This window comes from Miscanthus floridulus, chromosome 1 (assembly GCF_019320115.1).
Source record: "Miscanthus floridulus cultivar M001 chromosome 1, ASM1932011v1, whole genome shotgun sequence".
Lineage (NCBI taxonomy): Eukaryota > Viridiplantae > Streptophyta > Magnoliopsida > Poales > Poaceae > Miscanthus > Miscanthus floridulus.
Window position 1 is genome coordinate 137,369,864 of NC_089580.1, and position 19,913 is coordinate 137,389,776.

Below are 19,913 nucleotides of genomic sequence, written 5' to 3' on the forward strand. Positions count from 1 at the left end.
AGGGGGGGTGAATAGTCTTTTCTAAAACTTTATCGCGTCGGCTAACCGATACAAATGCGGAATTAAAACTATCGGTCTAACCAAGACTATACCCCACTATATATGTTCACTAGCACCTTGCAAAGATAACAATTATGCAACAAAGGTGCCGGGCTAGCTAGAGCTCTCCTAAACAATTCTAGGAGTAAGGTTACACAAACCTATGCCACTAGTACTTTAAGCGACAAGGGAGCTCCTACACATGCTAGTAAGCAAAAGCACAAAGCTAACGATGCTCACTAGCAATGCTCAATAACAAGGCAACCAATGCCTAATTAGAGAGCGCAAATACTTAGCTACACAAACTAAGCAATGTGACTAAAAAGGTTACTAAAACCAAATTAGCCACGCAAGGGAGCTACTTCTATGCTACACAAGCAAGAAGGTAATTAGCAAGCTACACAAGCTATCTAATTACAAGAGCAACTACACAAGCTTAATATGTATAAAAGTAATTGCAAGCTTGTGTAATGGGGATGCAAACCAATGGGAAGAACAATGTTGACACGATGATTTTTCTCCTGAGGTTCACGTGTTTGCCAACACGCTAGTCCCCGTTGTGTCGACCGCTCACTTGGTGGTTCAGCGGCTAATTAGCATCACCCGCTAAGCCCGCACGTCGGGCGCCGCAAGAACCTACCCCTTGAGTGAGGGTAGCTCAATGACATGCTTTACTAAAGTTGCTCTTCGCGACTCCCGCGGGGCGAGCACAAGTACCCCTCACAAGCACTTCTCTGGAGCGCCGCACAAACTTCTTGCGGGCTTCGACGGAGACCACCACCAAGCCATCTAGGAGGTGGCAACCTCCAAGAGTAACAAGTACCACCGGCTTGCAACTCGATCACCTAGTGCCACTCGATGCAACCTCACGATGCAATCGCACTAGAATCGCTCACTCACACAATCGAATGATCACTATCAAGTATATGTGTGATGGAGGGCTCCCAAGCACTCACAAGCATGGACACTAAGTCCCTTGAGGTGCTCAGCTCTAGCCATGGCCGAAGGCCACTTCTATTTATAGCCCCAAGGGCTAAACTAGCCGTTACCCCTTCACTGGGCAACGGTCGGACCGACCGGACGCTCCGGTCGCCCGCAGACAGCCACGTGTCCCAGTTCCAACGGTCACTGACTTGACCGGACGCAGCAGCTTCAACTGACCGGACGCTGAACCCCCAGCGTCCGATCGTTTCCAGTAAGCTCCCGAGCATGACCGGACGCATCCGGTCAAACGCGATCGGACGCAGCCAGCGTCCGGTCACTCTCCAGCTACTGCTACACTCCACGTCAGCGCGACCGGACGCAGCCTGCCAACGTCCGATGCATTCAGATCCAGCGTCCGGTCAGTTGACCGACGCCGGCATCTTCGCGACCAACTCGTTTTCACTTCTAACTTCTTCACCCTTGCACCAATGTGCTAACCACCAGAATTTTCATCCGGCGCAATAGAAAATAGACATTTCATGTGTATGTGTGTTAGCATTTTCCCAAACCCATCTCAACCCTGCAAACACCACCTCCTTTGTAAATGTGCCAACACCACCAAGTGTACACCACCATGTGTATGTGTGTTAGCATTTTCACAATCATTTCCCAAAGGATGTTAGCCACTCAACTTGCCACGCCACTCGATCCTAGCGACAATGCAAAGTTAGATCACTCGAGTGGCACTAGATGACCGATATGCAAACAAGTTTGCCCCTCTTGATAGTACGGCCATCTATCCTAAACCCGGTCATAAACTTCTCTACACACCTATGACCGGTGAAATAAAATGCCCTAGGTTATACCTTTGCCTTGTGCATTCCATTCCATCTCCTTCAATGTCGATGCAACACATGCACCAACATGATCAACAATGATATGATCCACTTCATATCATCACATAATCATATTGGTGCATCGATCTTGACTCTACTTGCTCTTCACTATTGCCATCGTCTATCGGCGCCAAGTCTTGCTCAAGCTTCACCGCCACGCGGTCCATCACTCCAAAGCCTTCGACTTGCCCTTCACGCTTGCAACCGGTCCATCAAGCCAAGTCTTGTCTTGATCTTCTCCACCTTGATCACATGACTCAATGTCATGTCTCATGTGCATTTAAGCTCCTTCATCATCACATGTGTGAGCTTTACAACATCTTCAAGCCATTTTCACCTTCATGGCATATGTTGCTCACACACATGTACCTGTGGACTAATCACCTGTGTATCTCACATAAACACAATTAGTCCACCTAAGTTGTCACTCAATTACCAAAACCAAACAAGGACCTTTCATCGGCTCGGCTCGTTAAAAGCTTGAGATGGCTCGTTAAGCTCGCGAGCCAGGTATAAAAAATACACAAAATATAATATTTGCATTTATCTAAAGTTTGAGAGTAATAATAATACAAAAGAAATGAATCTAACAACCTTAAATCGAATAAAAAATTTAATATGCGCTAATATATATACAAGTATAATAAAATACTATAGTATTCATGCATCTAACTACCTTAAATGATACTTTTTTCCTGAAAGCTTAGCTCGTTTAGCTCGCGAGCGGCTCGCGAGCTGGCTTGAGTTGGCTCGTTATAGCTAACAAGCTAAAATCTTGGCTCGGCTCGGCTCGTTATCTTAACGAGCTGAGCCGAGCTGAGTCAAGCTAGCCACGAGCCGAGCGAGCTAACGAGCTTCGAGTTTTTCGTCCAGCCTTAATAGCGGCATTCGTAAAAAATTTCGGCACATTGCACACTCACTTCATGTACACTAACGATTCTTACGCAGTATAAGTTAGTGTACCTGTAGAAACTTGATTACATAAAACCAATGCTGCTATCCTAGATAGACCATATTACTAGGGCTTATACTTATTTATATAATTTTATCGCATCATACTTTTCGCAAAACTTCTGTTGGTCAAATTTTAGGTTTTGAAAAGAGTTATGAAACTCATAAGTCATTATTGGCTCTGATACCACCTATGGTAGAACCACCCGAAATAACACACCTTCAGAGGCGCTTGTCTTACACTAGATACTAAGCAGCCCGAAAGCAAGCTACATCGGACGGTTCGTTGAGCACACCCCAAGGGAGAACTTGAACAATCCATGTTTTTTCTTTAGGATCCAATAATGAGAACGAGTTTATAATACTTAGTCTATTTTATACATCAAGAGTTCTCAGAAATACATTATTACGATACCAAGTTCGGAGTGCGGAATTTAAACAGCGAAATTACAATAACATCTAATGATAAGATACAAGGATCCGTCTATGCCCACCAGAAGAATCCTCCACACAACAGCTACTCCTCAAACTGCATCTGCAATAGGGGTAAATAAACCCTGAGTGCACAATATACTCGCAAGACTTACCCGACTAGTGAGAATAATTTCTGGACTCCAAAGGATGTGATAAGCTTTATGGTTTGTTGGGTTTCCTTTTTGCAAAAAGCAACACTAGTAGTGAATCCTCATGTATGTGTTTTATTAGCAGTCATGATTAGTTCATTAGCTAACCATTCTATGTAAGCACATGTTCTACTTTCAAGCAAGAGTTGAGTAATCAGATCCATTTCACCACCTTTCATCTTCCAGTTCTTACTATGGTGCTAGATCATAGACAAGTCATACCGTATTACATGGTGATTCGTGAACCAATGTAGCATAGCTAGGTACCCTAAAACACATGCCTCGCTTGTACCCTAGGCACAAGTAGGACCAACCCACCACTCTCCTATCGAGGGGTCTAGGTCCTTGTCCAAACTTGGACTCCAAGCCCCCACACCTAAGTCCTAGACTCAGTGTGGTGCTTAGACCTCCACCATCCCCACCTCCAATCAGTTGGTCTGAAAAGAACCTGAACCCACGATAAGAGAGCAACGAGCCTCCCCTGCTCTCATAAACAAATATATGCTCAGGATAATAAGTCTATGACCTGACTAGAATCCAATGCAACGATCGGTCCTTAACCGACACAGACAGGGAAAACAGTGTAACCAAGCTATGCCTCGATGACCATGGGACAAAACCTTTTACACCCACCAATACCCGTACCATATCCCTGCCCGGTCTCCATTTCCTTTCACCATTTTATCATGAGAGTGATAATAATAATCACCTATTATGAGTAACGACAGGTAACTCACGCTACCAAAAAACCTAAACATAGCAGCTACTCGACCTAAGCTAGTAGAACTCATAGCTAGGTATATCTATGCATGTAGTTTCAATATAAATCCTATAACATAAATGCACATCACACACACACACATATCCAGTGATCATTCAAAATAAGAGTTATGCACCGGGGCTTGCCTTGGGCAGGTGGGGTGTCAGCTCAGTCAGTTAGTGGTGGCTCTAGGACCTCCTTCTGCATGAGGATCTCCTCCTCATACTCCTTGATCACCTCCTCAAACTCGTGATCTCCGATGGTCACGATCTCCGACAACTCATTCTCTACATGCATGCGATGATGATGCAACACTTAGCATTTCGACAACAGCAACTCTTAAAATAAAAATACACATGGTAAACTACTAAACTAGCTCTATTGACTCAAATACTAAGCTAACTATCATCTTCATCAAGTAAAGTATTGGGTTCAACTAACAAACACCTAGCTTTATAAATGAAAGATATATCTCTATTTCTACTAATGATTTAATGTATATTTAAAACAAGGAGCATTTAACTACCCTTATGTTAAGTCTATTCTAAAGCTACAAAAATTACAGTGAGCACATAATAATACAATGAACCTACTATAAAAATTTTAGGGTTTTTGCTATTACCAATCTACCACAAAAAATTCCTACAATATTTAACCTAATCATATTAAGCACTCTCAAATAATTTAATAGCTACTGGCACCAACAAGCACATATATGACACTAACAGATAGAGCACAATTTTAGAAACTCAACAAAATTGGTTTCACAATTTTTGGATACCAACATGATTTATATGATTTATCAAAGTTTAGCTCAGAAATACAAATGAAAAGTTATTTCTATTCTCCACGAAAAAGCTAAACTGATTTCGGCCCAACGCCGCCCATGCGGCGCAACGCGCACGTGAGCGCGCGGTGGCCCACAGGCGAGGCACGACCCACGTGAGGAGGTGGCCCGCGGCGAGGAAGCCCGTGCATTGGCACTCTTGCAAAAATGCCCTCGCGTTATCAGAAAATAGACAACGACTTTAAAACAGAACTTGGCAAGGTGAACGGCGGACCACAAAGGCACGACTGCGTCAGTGGCGAGGAAGCGACACTAGAGCTATGACTAGCGTGCGCATGACGAAGAGGGAGCCAAGGCAAGCTAGTGGTGCAGAGGAATTGGCGCGGGATGAAGTGATGGAGACTGGCCACGACGCGGGCGGTGGTGGGCCTTATCGGCATGGCGGCGGGCAAAGCTCCAAAATTGGAGCTCGGCGTGACGCGAGTCAAGGCGGGGTGGGGTCGGCGGAGAGGGGACGTGAAGGTGGAGACACGAGCACGAGGAATTGATGAGAGGTGCTCGTTCTCTGGCTTCACCATGACACGACACGATGGCGGCGAAAAGTAGAGAGAGAAGACGGAAAGAGAGAAATGGAGTGCGGTAGTGGGCTCGACTCGTCCTTGCCTTGGCGGGACGCGAGTGGTGGGACCGGGAGGCCCACGCGTTGGCGCTAGCTGACATGCGTGCGCGCGTCCGATCGGCGTGGCCCGCGTGGCCACAGTGTCATAAATGACATAGCGACGACGGCGTGCACGGCCACGTGCGGACAGCACCCAACCGGGCCTAGGAGGGGCAGCGCGATGCAGCACGCGTACTGGAGCGACACGACGGCAATGACAGCGTCGTGACGCGAGGCAGCAGTGGCGGACGCGACGGCAGCGCAGCGTGGGACGGGGCAGGCGGCAGCAGCGGCGGCTCCGCGCGGCGGGTTAGCGGCAGCCGAGCCATGGCCAGGCCAAAGGCGGCCACGATCGGCCCACGCGCACGCGCGGCCAATGCGGCGACGTCGAGGGCCCGGGTGCGGTGATCGCGGCCACGCGGCCAACCAGCCCGAGACAGTGACTCGCACGAATGTTAAAGCATTCATCATGATCAAAACAGTTGCTCCTAAACCTAAACCGTGTTCACCATGCACAAGATGGCACATGAGACTACCAAATTGAGCTATAACACTACACCACTCCTTAACCCAATCTCTCACAATAAATTGTCAAACATAGCTGTGTCTAACTGTCGACAGACTTAAAAATTTCTAAGTTTTTGAGTTGAATTTGATTTCCATTTGCGATTTCTAAGCTAGTGGAAATATTAGTTAGTAATATCATTTTTCGACCGTAAGCATTTCACTGTCATCTACAAAGTTTGTACTTCAAACTCTATTTAAGTATCACATACATGTTCTATAGTATTTTTGCTTAATAAAAATTAGTTTTAAACCCTAAGTGATATAACATGACTATCGACTCAACTTTAGTTTCGCATTTTAGTTGATCGTTTCGAGTTATAGAAATTGATCTACACACTTTATCACATTCATTAACACATAAAAATGATGCTCATGACATATTTTTAGTAAATGATTTACGGTGTAATACCGAGGGTGTTACCGCATGGGCCGTGTGCTGGGCTGGGGTGTTACAGATGTGAGACCCAGCCCATGGGTCAAATTACGGTTGGGCCAGGCTACTGTAGTGCTGGAGTTTAGTACCATACCGTGAATTCAAGGTTCACCAGACCAGCTTAAATAGTTAGGCCAAAGACGCGTAGTAAAATTTGGTTAACCGTTTTGTGTGAAACGATGACAAAAGTGCAAACGAGATGCTACGTAGGTGGAACCCACCCCTCGGTAGAGTAGGCCTGGGCCGTGTGCCGGACCTAGGGTGTTACGAATGGTATCAGAACCAACTCTTGCGGTTTTCACGCTTCGTATGTCCTGGAAGCCTGGACAGGTTGTGCATGGCTCCAGAGAGGCATGGCGCTCCAGAGAAGCATGGCGCCTGGACCGGGGAACTGGAAATACGAACGTGACTAAGAGAGTCGATCCTGAGCATTTGTCCCACGTGGATAAGCTGGTTGAATAGTTCGACGAGGACGTTGAATCCATTGAGGGTGGGTGGATGTGAAACCTAACCCTTGGGTCGAATTACGTTTGGGTCAGGCTACTGTAGCAATGGGGTTTAGTACCATACCGTAAATTCAAGGTTCACCAGAATAGCTTAAATAGCCAGGCCAAGAACGTGTAATAACCTTCGGTTAACCGTTTTACACGAAGCTAGGATAAAAGCGCAAGCAGACTGCTATGGAGTGGGCCTAGGGTGTTACATTTGTGCTAGCCAGATTTCCCTTGCTTTAATTGGGAGAGGCAAAACGGCTCGCCAGCCTAGGCAAGCTTCTCCAGCCTGTTCGCTTGCTCGTAAACGATCGTAAATTTCCAGCCGGGAACCGTGTTTTTCTCTCACACCAAACCAGCCAGCAGTAAATAATCCACGATACGATACGACCTCCCGAACAGGCTGCTCATTGTTAGCACTGGCAGGTCAAGTTGAGGTCAGGCGAGTTGGCTCCGGAAACCAAACGCACCCTCAAGCCCACGGCCGACCAGGTAAATTGCAACAGCATCCCTCTTGCGCCGAACATGGCGTCGAGCGTCGTACCTCGCTCGCTAGCTAGTCTCTGCCAGCGGCGGGCAGTTGTCGTCAAACACCGGCGCCAATGGCACCGGAGCTCCCCGCTGAAGGCTGCCCGCGTCTAACAGTGCCTTCACCTCCGCAGCGTCCAACAACTCCCAATGGCCATTTTCTTGAACACGCAAAAGAGCTGTGTATCATTATATTAAGAGAAAGATGGGTTAGAGCCCCTGTACAGTTCACACACCCGCGCACACGAAAAACGCAGGAGAGCTGCTGGCTCTCGCTGGAGTGCTTGGCGTTGATGTCGCTCACCAGCGTCAGAGCCAGCACATGCGACTGCGCGATCTGACAGCACCCATTTGAAAAACCATGCAGCTCAACATCACCACCAAACACATCTTCACTTTCTACCCTAACGTGATGCATCTCAACCACATCACCATTTGTTTTATTATAAACATACGCCTGTTGGTGAACGGGAAAATGTGCTTTATCCTACGCAGCTTGCAAAAGACAGACTTGGTTCATCCACTACGTGTTTGGGAAAGAAAAAGTTCATCCACTACGTTTCTGGAAGACCCTGTTGAGAACACCCTGCACGGTGCCGCCCATGCCTGCTCCCACGGCTTCAGCCAGGTACGCGGCCTGAGGAAAAATGGTTTCAGTTAAACAGGTTAAATACTGTACTTGGTACAAAGACTAAGGACACGTAACATGGTGAAACAGCTCATGAATGTGATGATGCAATTTGAGCTCACAATATGCTTACCTCTTGGAATGTTTTCTGAAGATCAAGAGCATCCTTTATTCTACGGTTCACAAACGTCCAAGTATCGCGGAACTCTGCCAAGTGCCAGAAGTGGGAACGATACATTAACATGTAAACGCTAGTATACAATCATATAAACAGCAGTACATCTTGACAGTCTAGAATCTCATAATACTTTGAATTGATATTTTTTACTGTAGTAGGATATGGTCAAACAAACACCAAACAAGACAAGAAACCATCAGCCTGTTCGGCAGCCTCCTGTATCTGGCTTGGCTTATCAGCCAGCCAACAGTGTTTTCCTCTCACATCAAACCAGCCAGCAGTACTTTCAGCCGATGGCTTATAAGCCAATCCAGCCGAAACGAACAGGCTAAATATTATTAATTGCATCTTGTGCTTTTTCAAGACTGAACTAGCAAAAGATCTGTATTTCAGTTTAGGACTGCTTTTCTTCCGTGCTTTAGTTGTATAATAACAAAAACAACAAAGGAACAGCGCAAAAAGTGAGGCGGCAAAAGCAACAAAGAAACAGTGGAAAAGCGGCAGCATCCGGTGCGCGATCTGCGTTCTGAACCACTTTCAGTTCAACTAGTTTACCAGAAACACTTTCATTTCAACCCTTGCTGTCAAGTTGTTGCAGAGGTAAAATTACTGAAGTCAATTTTAGAATGAAACAAGAATTGGAAACCAACATAGACCTATTGAGAAGTGCAAACCTGGAGAATTGTCTGTCAAAATATACACCTCTGAGGTTGAGTAGATACCACCAAGCACTGTACGTTTGACATACCAATCAATATCTGATCCAGAATCTCCAGCAGCATGCCATATCTCATCGACCAGGACAGCTCGCTGCTTCAAGCTTGTTGAGACGTTTGCTGGTTGAGACTGGCAAACAGGATATAGCTGCTATTAGAACCATGCAACTGAACTAAACTCCAAGCCCCAAACAAAGAAGACTATGGCACACCTGGATACTCAGTGCTTGAGGCCACTTAGATATATAAGGTGCCTGCATTTCCAGCCTCATCCGAACAAGTTTTGAGAGTCTCTCACTCAGTATCAAGTTCTTCAACTGCTCTCCTTCTCCAGCATCAATTCGATCCATCAGTTGTTGGAGGCAGTCATCCATGAAAAACTACATAAAAATACAAGACTATAATCAATATGGGCACATTTAAACAGAGAAAATCACAAGTACTGCTATGAACCTTAGTTCATATCAGGGATAGGGAGGATAACCATTGCCAAGAGGAAGGCTGGGCAAAGTCGGCGTGGAGGGAGACTAGTATATTTGGGGGTAACTGGATTGTTTGTTGTTCATTGCTTGATTCATCTCAACGAGTACCAGATACATATAGGAGGCTGGCTCCTTGATTCTAGCCCGTGCCTTAACTTCTAATCTCTCAACCAACTCTTAAACACTATTGATTACAGCCGCATGTGCCTCCTTGGGCTCTTGCACGCCCTTGGGAGCTCCCCTGGCGGCATCTCATGCTCTGGGCCGGCGGCTATACTGCCGCCCCCACATGACAAGTACCGTCAGACTTTCGAGGATGTTTCTAATAAATTTTTCCCAAGGACAGCAGTGATTTGTTTTATTCGCTCAATGGTGTAAAAAGAGTTTGATCTGGTTCTGCAATGTTATTGATTCTTGTGAACTTTGGGATATCCAATTATTTATGAAGATTTTAGCCCATCTCTACAGTCATATCAGGCATCTTACATTCGTTCCCTGATATCCATGGTAGAGGTCAAGTGATTTTACATAATCTTGGGAAGATGCATTAAACATTTATAAGAATGGTCGAACAACATCTGTTCCGACTGAATACTCTCTAGTCTGTTGTCATGGTAGGGAATAGTTATTTTTTTCCCGAAAACGCAGGTAGGGAATAGTTATAGGCGCAAGAATAGGGGCTAGATGGTAAGGAGAGGCCTAAGAGATCATGCAGCTCAGGAATTAAGCGCAGGAACATGCATGGAGATGTGCCTGATTTAGCAATAAGGAAGAAGTCAATTAGCAAATGAGAGGCTAGGAGAGTTTGTAATCTCTTTATAATCAGTCGTGATCAATGAATGAATCAAGCAATTGCAGCCAACTCTAGTTCTCATCTTCTTTCTCTGTTATCCCCTCCCTTGCTGTTATCTCTACCACCGTCACCACGGGCAGGAAGCCGGCAACCTCTCACACCTACCCCATCCGATCACTGCCTAACAGAGAAAGGAGATGAGATAACAGAGAAAAATATGAGAACTAGAGTTGGCTGCAATTGCTTTCAAACTAGTCGACACCATGTGGCTTTGCTTGGGTGGAGGTGTTTGCAAATTGCGCTCTACTACTGTGTTCCTAGATTCATTGCACGATCTATTTGGTGATCGAGGATCAGCATTGTCATTGGACCAGCAGCAAGTTTTTTAGATGGTGTAGCAGGCAAACCCTAAACATGAATATTCTGCCTTGCGACTAAGTCATCAAGAGATGGCATTGGTTCAGCCAAAAGACCAAGGCATTTTATTTCTGAAGCAACACATGGCCTGGCAACAATCAATGAGTTATATAATGATGAACCTTTCTCCCATACCATGCTTTCCAAAAGCTGTTCTTCTAAGGAATTTAGGTGCCTTTTCAATTCTCTTGGGAGGGTCTCTTCATGTCTCACAAAGTTCTCAATTATTTTGCTCAAATCAAATGTGGTTAGAGCAGTACTCTCAAGAATAGAAGGAAACATCATGATGTATGTCTTATGTGTCGCCAATATTAGCTCGTGAACATGTCAGTCTGAAATCCCTTGATGACCGAGGTAAGCTCGCTGATGCCGGAGGTGACTGTCTTGAAGCCCTCCTGGGCTTCCTTGTGCAAGGTGTCTTCCTGAGCCCTTGATCTCGTCGGTGTTGGCGGAAACCATGGTAGGATCGGAGGCTCTAGATACCAAGTTGTACTAAAAGGTATTAGAGGCAACCTGCACAGCTGAATTACAAAACAACAATGTAAATAATCTTACTCCATTGGTGTCAAATGAGCATTTTCACCGATATTTGACATTTGACAGCAATGGACTAAGATTATTTACATTGCTGTTTTGTAATTCAACTCCGCAGATTGCCTCTAATATCGTATAGTACAACTTGGTATCTAGAGCCTCCGATCCTGCCATGGGTTCCACCAACACCGACGAGATCAAGCAGCTCCTAGCGGCTCAGGAAGACACCCTGCAAGGAAGCCCAGGAGGGCTTCAAGACGGTCACCTCCGGCATCAGCGAGCTTACCTTGGTCATCAAAGGATTTCAGACTGGCATGTTCATAGGAGCTAATATTGGCGACACATAAGACAAGCATCATGATGTTTCCTGCTGTTCTTGAGAGTACTGGTCTAACCGCATTTGATTTGAGCAAAATAATTGAGAACTTTGTGAGGCATGAAGAGACCCTCCCAAGAGAATTGAAAAGGCACCTAAATTCCTTAGAAGAACAGCTTTTGGAAAGCATGGTATGGGAGAAAGGTTCATCATTATACTCACTGATTGTTGTCAGGCCATGTGTTGCTTCAGAAATAAAATGCCTTGGTCTTTTGGCTGAACCAATGCCATCTCTTGATGACTTAGTCGCAAGGCAGAATATACATGTTCAGGGTTTGCCTGCTACACCATATAAAAAACTTGCTGCAGGTCCAGATGACAATGCTGATCCTCGATCACCAAATAGATCGTGCAATGAATCTAGGAACACAGTAGTAGAGCGCAATTTGCAAACATCTCCACTCAAGCAAACCCACATGGTGTCGACTAGTTTGAAAGCAATTGCAGCCAATTCTAGTTCTCATCTTTTTCTCTGTTATCTCATCTCCTTTCTCTGTTATGTCACGGCTGTTAGGCAGTGACCGGATGGGGTAGGCCGTAGGTGTGAGAGGTTGCCTGCCGCTCGGCCGCCGGCTTCCTGCCCGTGGTGATGGTGGTAGAGATAACAGCCAGGGAGGGGATAACAGAGAAAGAAGATGAGAACTAGAGTTGGCTGCAATTGCTTGATTCATTCATTGATCACGACTGATTATAAAGAGATTACAAACTCTCCTAGCCTCTCGTTTGCTAATTGACTTCTTCCTTATTGCTAAATCAGGCGCCTGCATGATCTCCATGCATGTTCCTGCGCTGCATGATCTCCTAGGCCTCTCCTTGCCATCTAGCCCCGATTCCTGCGCCTATAACTATTCCCTACCATGACATCTGTACAAGGCAACAACAAAGGATCATCTAAAGATAGGCACAAGCAATGATTTTCTTTCTGAACATGCATCATGACACAACTGACCAGAGAAGGTTTGAGTTTTTACTGAATCAAATTAATCACCATCACATTCAAGATGACTTGAAGTTACTGACAACATTATTTCAGTAATTCACCCCTAGAAGTATTAGAACTTGTAAACTTAGCCCATCCCTCCATGATCTTGCCATCCAACTAAATATAGCTTCCCCCTTTTCAGTCTCTCTTTTCTTTTTCTTATTCCTCACTGTTTGGCTTTCTTCCATCTCTTTGTTTCTCATTTACCTCCCAGCTCAATAAAAGAAAAAAATAAATACAAGTAACAGATGCAAGGTGTTTATCATCTATGCAGAACTTGAGCATAGTACAGTAGCCTAAATCAGTGTGGAATGCATTGCCAACAAATAAAGCAGAAAGCGCATTGTCATGTCTTTTTTTTTCTCTAACTGTGTATCTTTGTATTATAGGGAAAAGAAATGGCCCATACAAGCACCCCTCTTACTAGGAGGGGTGGGTTACAACAATGACTAAAACTTTTTTTTGGAGCACACTGTCATGACTGGCTAGGACCAAGGCATTGTCATGACTCACAGCAAGTGTGAGCACACTGTAGCTGACATGGAATGATTGAAGCCAACACAGGTGGTAGTAGCATCTGGGCACTCCAGTGACATATGTTTGTTCAATATGATGATCGTTACAGCAAAGAGGACCTTGACAAATGGAAGCAGAGATAGTTGTCTAGGAAGAACTACAGAGACATCCTAGGCCATAATTGTCCTGTACTCCTGCTTGCTATAGTTAAGCAGGGCAGGGCATCAGAGCACGGGGTACTCAAACTGACTATTTTTTTTTTAGGAAAAACCTTTTTTCTATTTTCTAGTTTCCCATCAGGTGCACCAAGGAAGGAACAAGCACACAACTGGCAACTAAACACCATCTTTTTATCAGTTAATTTCTCAAGTTTCATAACATGAACCCATCAGTAAAACATCTGAGCAATCTTCGAACCCTTTTTTTTCATGTGTCAACCACTTATTGAACAGGCTACATAGCTAGCATGTACTTTTATTTTTTCTATTGAAGTGTATGTATGCAAATAAAATGTCTTAGTTAGTTGAAGGAAGTGCACTATTTGATATGTAAATGGTTCTAGAAGTAACATGGTAGATAACATTGGAACATGGAAGAAGTCATGCCCACTAACAGCATATATGTCAAAGTGACCACTGAGTATTGAATAATAGGGTTCACTGATCATGAGCTACCATGCAGAAGTAGTTTCCCAAATGTTGCAATGACAAGAAAAACTAGAAACCATATAGTTTTCAAAAAGATCAGTCAGTTTGCCAAAATCCAACCACAATACCACATTATAAAAAGAATAAAGCAAGAAAGTCAAATTAGTGTTGGATGCTCAAGTTTTCAAAAGTCTTTCATGGTTCCAACTTCCAAGCAAACAAAGGATATCTAAGCTGGCCTACTCACAATCTAAGGAAATGCACAAACATTTCAGATATAGCAAGGAAACATTTTGTATTCAAGATACCAAGGAGACAGAAAATAGATAAGTTGTATGCCATAATTCCATATGTTAATTTACATATAAATGCAGGCAAAAAAAAGTCAGACGCTCAAACCTAAGTAACTACTTGTATAAGCAATTGGGCTTGATGCAGGTATGCTGCCCAATAATACTTATAAAGCATTTCACTATCTTTAGCAAATGGAAAGACATATGAATTATTAAGACAATGCGGTTAAAGAAAATAAGCATCAGCCTATAGCCCACAAGCTTTGGTGAGATCCATCACATATATTCCTTTTGAGGCGACAGGATATCTAGATAAATAGTTGCCCATACGGATGGAGATCTTTAAACTTAATGTTGCAGATCAAGTAAACGTTGGGTGCTAGCCTCTTTCTTAAATTGGATATCTCCAAAGCTTTTGTTTCGGTGTCGTGGCCGTTTCTCTTAGAAGTGCTGCAACATTTGGGTTTTGGAAATTCTTGGCGCAATTTGGTGGCCAATCTGTTATCCTCTTCATCAACTCAAATCTTGTTGAATGGAGAACCAGGAGATCTAATACATCATCAGCGAGGTCTTCGACAAGGGGACCCTTTATCCCCCATGCTCTTTATTTTAGTGATGGATGTGCTGAACAGTTTATTTGTAAAGGCAGCAAGTGAGGGGCTGTTGCAGCTGCTATCCCCAAGGGTGGCTGGACAAAGACTTTCTCTGTATGCTGATGATGTTGCCATATTTATTAAGCCAATTGAAGAGGAGTTGCTGGTCACTAGAGATATTCTCAAGGTATTTGGTGACGCTTCAGGGTTGCATACCAATATTCAGAAAAGTAACATCATCCCCATCGGTTGTGCAGGAGAGTCCTTGACAGCTATACATGATATTCTGCCATGTACTATCTCGGTGTTCCCATGCAAGTATTTGGGCCTACCACTGTCAAACAAAAAGCTTCTTAAGAGGGACCTTATGCCATGGATTGAGAAAATAGCTGATAAACTCCCGTGCTGGAAGGCAGCTCTCATGAACAGGGCTGGTCGTGCCACATTAGTCCGGTGTGTTCTTTCTGCCATGCCTATTCATTTGTTAATTGCCATCAGCGTCCCGAAATGGTTCATCAAGGCAGTAGACAAAATCAGAAGGGGCTTCTTATGGCAAGGAAAGGATAAGGCTAATGGAGGTTGCTGTCTGGTGGCTTGGGAGAAGGTCATGAGACCATTGGATCTTGGTGGCTTGGGCATACCCAACTTGGAGGTGATGGCCTAGGCTTTACAAATCAGGTGGCAATGGTTTAAAAAGACTAAAGCTGATCGTCCATGGTCTGATCTGGAACTGCCTTCGCACTCTAACTCGCTAGCCCTTTTTGCCATTGCAGTCATGACTGAGGTTGGGAATGGTCAGAATACTCTTTTCTGGACTGATCAGTGGCTTCACGGGTGTTCGATTGAAAATCTTGCGCCATCTGTCTATGCTTGTGTTTCTCCTAGAATTCGCAATAGCCGGACTGTGGCTGCAGCTCTCACCAATGTGCAATGGCCAAGAGATATTCAAGGAGGCCTTTCCTGGACTGGTATTTGAGAATTCTTGCAGCTATGGGATTGTCACTTGGGATTTACCTTAACTGACCAAGAGGATCGTCACACATGGAGGCTAGATTCAAGTGGTTGCTACTTTTCCAAATCTGCCTATAAAGCGTTTTTTCTGTGGTGCTGTGACCTTTGAACCTTGGCATCGGTTATGGAAGTCCTGGGCCCCAAGCAAATGCAAAATGTTTCTGTGGTTGGCAATCCGTAATAGATGTTGGACGGCAGACAGGCTCGCTAAGAGGGGCCTCTCTCATCCGGATAAATGCCCCCTATGCGATCAAGAAGATGAGACAATACAACATCTGTTAACATCTTGTGTGGTGGCAAGACAAGTTTGGTTTAGATTATTTTCTATTTTGAACCTAGCAGATTGTGTCCCCCACCATAACGAACTAAGCTTTGCTGATTGGTGGCGCAAGACTATTAACAGAGTTAACAAGGAGCACAGGAAAGGAGTGAATTCTCTAATTATTCTTGGGGTCTGGATTATTTGGAAACATAGAAATGCATGTGTTTTTGAGAGGGCCTCACCTTCGATTAACTTGATTTGGAGTCAGCTGAAGAATGAGCACAGCCTTTGGTGTTTGGCTGGTGCGAAAAAGCTAGAAGGGCTAGGTTTGTTCAGACTAGGTCCTTCTAGTTAAGGTCGTGTCGGGTTTGTTCTTATGGGTCTTATTCTTGTGTATGTGTAATCGCCTCATTCATATTTGGTCCCCGTATGAGTGAGGATCCTGTTGGGGACCCCTTTTTTCATTCTCTATAATACAATGAAACACAGCTCTCCTGCGTTTTCAAAAAAAAAAAAAAAAAAAAAACAGGGCTAGACTTTGTGGAGCAAGTTTGAATGTTAACGCAGCAGATTATCACATAACTGTGCAATGAATCCATGGTTTCAACAGATGGACAAAATCTAGCATTTCATACACTTCTAACAACAACAACAACAACAACAACAAAGGCTTTAAGTCCCAAACAAGTTGGGGTAGGCTAGAGTTGAAACCCAACAGAAGCAATCAAGGTTCAGGCACATGAATAGCTGTCTTCCAAGCACTCCTATCTAAGGCTAAGTCTTTGGGTATATTCCATCCTTTCAAGTCTCCTTTTATTGCCTCTACCCAAGTCAACTTCGGTCTTCCTCTGCCTCTCTTCACGTTACTATCCTGACTTAGGACACTTCTAACAAAAAAAGAAAAAAAAATGCCCAACTAGGACAGTCACGACTTATGCTTTCATTAATAACAAAATAAATAGAATCCACCATCTGGCCAAACTAGGAATACGACCATACCAAGTTGGCTAAATTCAATACAAGCCATGTCAGATAAGCATTACTGCATTAGCCATTAGTTATGACTTATGAGTATCTGTCGCTGATTCCAAGCACTGGGACTGCAGAGGGATTCTGTCGCTGATTCCAAGCACTGGGACTACAGAGACAACAACAACAAAGCCTTTTAGTCCCATGCAAGTTGGGGTAGCCTAGAGTTGAAACCCAACATGAGCCCCTAGTCATACAGAGGTTTTTTTTTTTGTGAACTAAAGCACTCCCTCTGTTCCAAAATGGATGTTGTCTAGGACATAATATGATCTCAAATGCTCACATTAACAATTGTTCTTTATTTATGCTGTAAAATAATAAACATATAAGCATATGTTTCAAAGTGACGTTTATCTAGGAACTGTGGGGGTGATACTCTTTCCTGGATTGTTACTAGCCTTGACGCAGGTGCAGAAAATGAAAGCACAGAGCACAGGGCAAGCGTGGGAGCATGTATATTTGAGGCGGGTCATTCATCAGATGAGTGCACACAACAATAATCATTACCGCCAGTAATGAGAATGGTCGTATTAGCTTCCAACGCGAGGAATCCATACCTTAAGTGAAACATGCATCATCTTTATATCTGCACTGTGATGTAACATGGCTAAAAATTCTTTCCTTTTTCTTAGGGAGATTAGTTTGGCCACCTCACAGAATCGGAAAGCTCACAACGCAAATCATCCGATTGAGAAGCAGTGATACCTCGACAAGGGCGGCCTCCTTCCTTGGGAATGCACCAACGATGGCAGGGGAAACGCCAACGTCCCTCGCCCCCGCGACCATGGCCGACTCGCTCCACCCCATGCGCGGCTACAACGTACAGAGCCATACAGGAAGAGTAAAAATCTCTTTCATATATGCTAAATTAAATACTAAGACACGCAAAAATGGAAGTAGATTTGGAGGAGTGGGGTTCGAATCGCAACCACGTGGAGCAGCGACGCGCGGAGGACCTTCTCCTGCTGCTCCTCGTAGCCCGCACCACCCTGGCGCCGCGCTCCCGCCGCGGCTCCCGGCGACGACCTGTGGGCACCTCCGGCGCCAGCGGTGGTGGAGGAAGACGAGGTACCCGCGCCCTCCGACGTGGGCGGCTCGACGACGGGCTCCAGCGGCGGAGGCGGCCCCGCGTCGGCGGAGAAACGGCGGGGAGCCATCGCCGCGGGGGCGGTCCCGGGGCCGGGGGCGGAGGGGAGACGGCGCACCGCGGCGGCGCGGGAGAGGAGGCGGCGCGCGGCGAGGGAGGAGGCCATTGTGGTGGGGCAGGGAGGTGCTCGGCGGCGCCTCGGTTCGGTTCGGAGATCGGACTTGGGAGCGTGACTGACGGGTGGGAGGGATGGGGCGGACGGACGGTGGTGATTGGTCTGGTCGCCGATGAAGAGAGGCAGCCTGCGCGGCCCCGGGGCATTTCGTGGCGCTCCCTCGCAAGCCACGTATCGTGCGGCTCGGGCAACACGTGGATCGCTCTGAGCGTACGGCGAAATCACCAGGCACTAGCAGCAGCGCGCTTCGGTCACGCGCGTGCTCGGCTGGTCGCTGAATCTGCAGAGTCAGGGACTGTTTGTGTCTGGTACTAGTATGATTAATTCTAGAGTCTGGTTACTGGACAACTATGTTTTATGTAATTTCAATATATAAATTTTTTTTAACCATAAGATTAAGATCAACAGTCTCCACTCTTCTTCCACCTCTATCCTTCTTGTACCTTCAAACAATCGCAAGATCATAGATCCACAAATCATAGATTACATATCACAGAAAATAATTTTTTTTCTATGGAAGGACAAATTACAAGCGGTTGGTTCCATTGCCTGCCCGTTCGTCATGAGTCGTCGTGTCGCACTGCTGTGCAGAAAGCGCACAGCTGGTGTCATGTCACACTGCTGGTGCTACGCTACCGCGTGCTCTCGCCGTGTGTTTTTTTGCTAAAAATTTTATGTGTTTTTTTTTTGCTAAAACACATGTGTGTTGTATAGCATTTCTGTTAATTTTAAGTAAGATCCGCTATAGGTTTCCTGTGTTCTCAAATAGAATCAATGCCGAGTTCTTAATAAACTTGATAAATGTACATCTTGCCTGTCCATCATTCAGTGGCTCCAAATCCCATGTTACATGCCTCTGTTCTTTAGAGGATGATTTATTAGCGAACTTTCCTTACCGTCAGCGGATGATCCATGATACTGTGTGGCCATGCCTAGACCTATACAACCTTTTATCTATTCTATCACCATATGATTGGGTGAGCTCTTCTTCTCCTCGGTGAATGATTCGATGATTCTGTGCAGAGTTTTCTATTTACTGTCAGCTCTCTAGACCCTACTGGATTCCATGATAGTTTTGTATTCAAAGTGTCTGTAAGATGAAATTGTTTCTGTGGTTTGCTCTATGGACTTCGCACCACTGCATCCCTAGGATTTAAATAAACATGTTTAATACATCTTGACATGTATGTTAATCTTATTGATTCTGTTGCCATCTCAATCAGGCATTAAACCATATTGCCGTCTTAATCGCCGCTCAAGTGCTGGCGCAGGGGGAGTGGAGCTCGAGCCATAAGACCGGGGCAACAGGATCCAAGAAAATGACTAGGAGGTGGCATCGACCAAGTGGACTCCTCTCACTATTACATGAAGCTACCCTATATCACCTTATCTATATTGGATCTCAGATAGTATGAACCAACCCTACCAAACAGGTTCTAAGTTCATGAGCATCTAAAACAACGGTGAATTCATGCCACGTTACTGTACCCCCCACGTAATCAGCCTATCTAAATGTGCAACAAATAGCCTGTGGCAT

The 19,913-nt window shown here is 45.1% G+C and overlaps 1 protein-coding gene across 1 annotated transcript; it reads right to left on the reverse strand.

The window, feature by feature from the left end:
• Nucleotides 1–7,834: 7,834 nt before the first annotated feature.
• LOC136494925 (uncharacterized) lies at nt 7,835–18,444 on the reverse strand. Its single transcript, XM_066491095.1, has 6 exons — nt 18,044–18,444; nt 17,820–17,927; nt 9,392–9,559; nt 9,138–9,309; nt 8,419–8,492; nt 7,835–8,294 (listed from the first exon to the last, which is right to left on the reverse strand). The coding sequence occupies exons 1-6, from the start codon at nt 18,365–18,367 to the stop codon at nt 8,205–8,207; spliced, it is 936 nt and encodes a 311-aa protein (XP_066347192.1). The 5' UTR covers nt 18,368–18,444; the 3' UTR covers nt 7,835–8,204.
• Between the last annotated feature and the right edge of the window lie 1,469 nt (nt 18,445–19,913).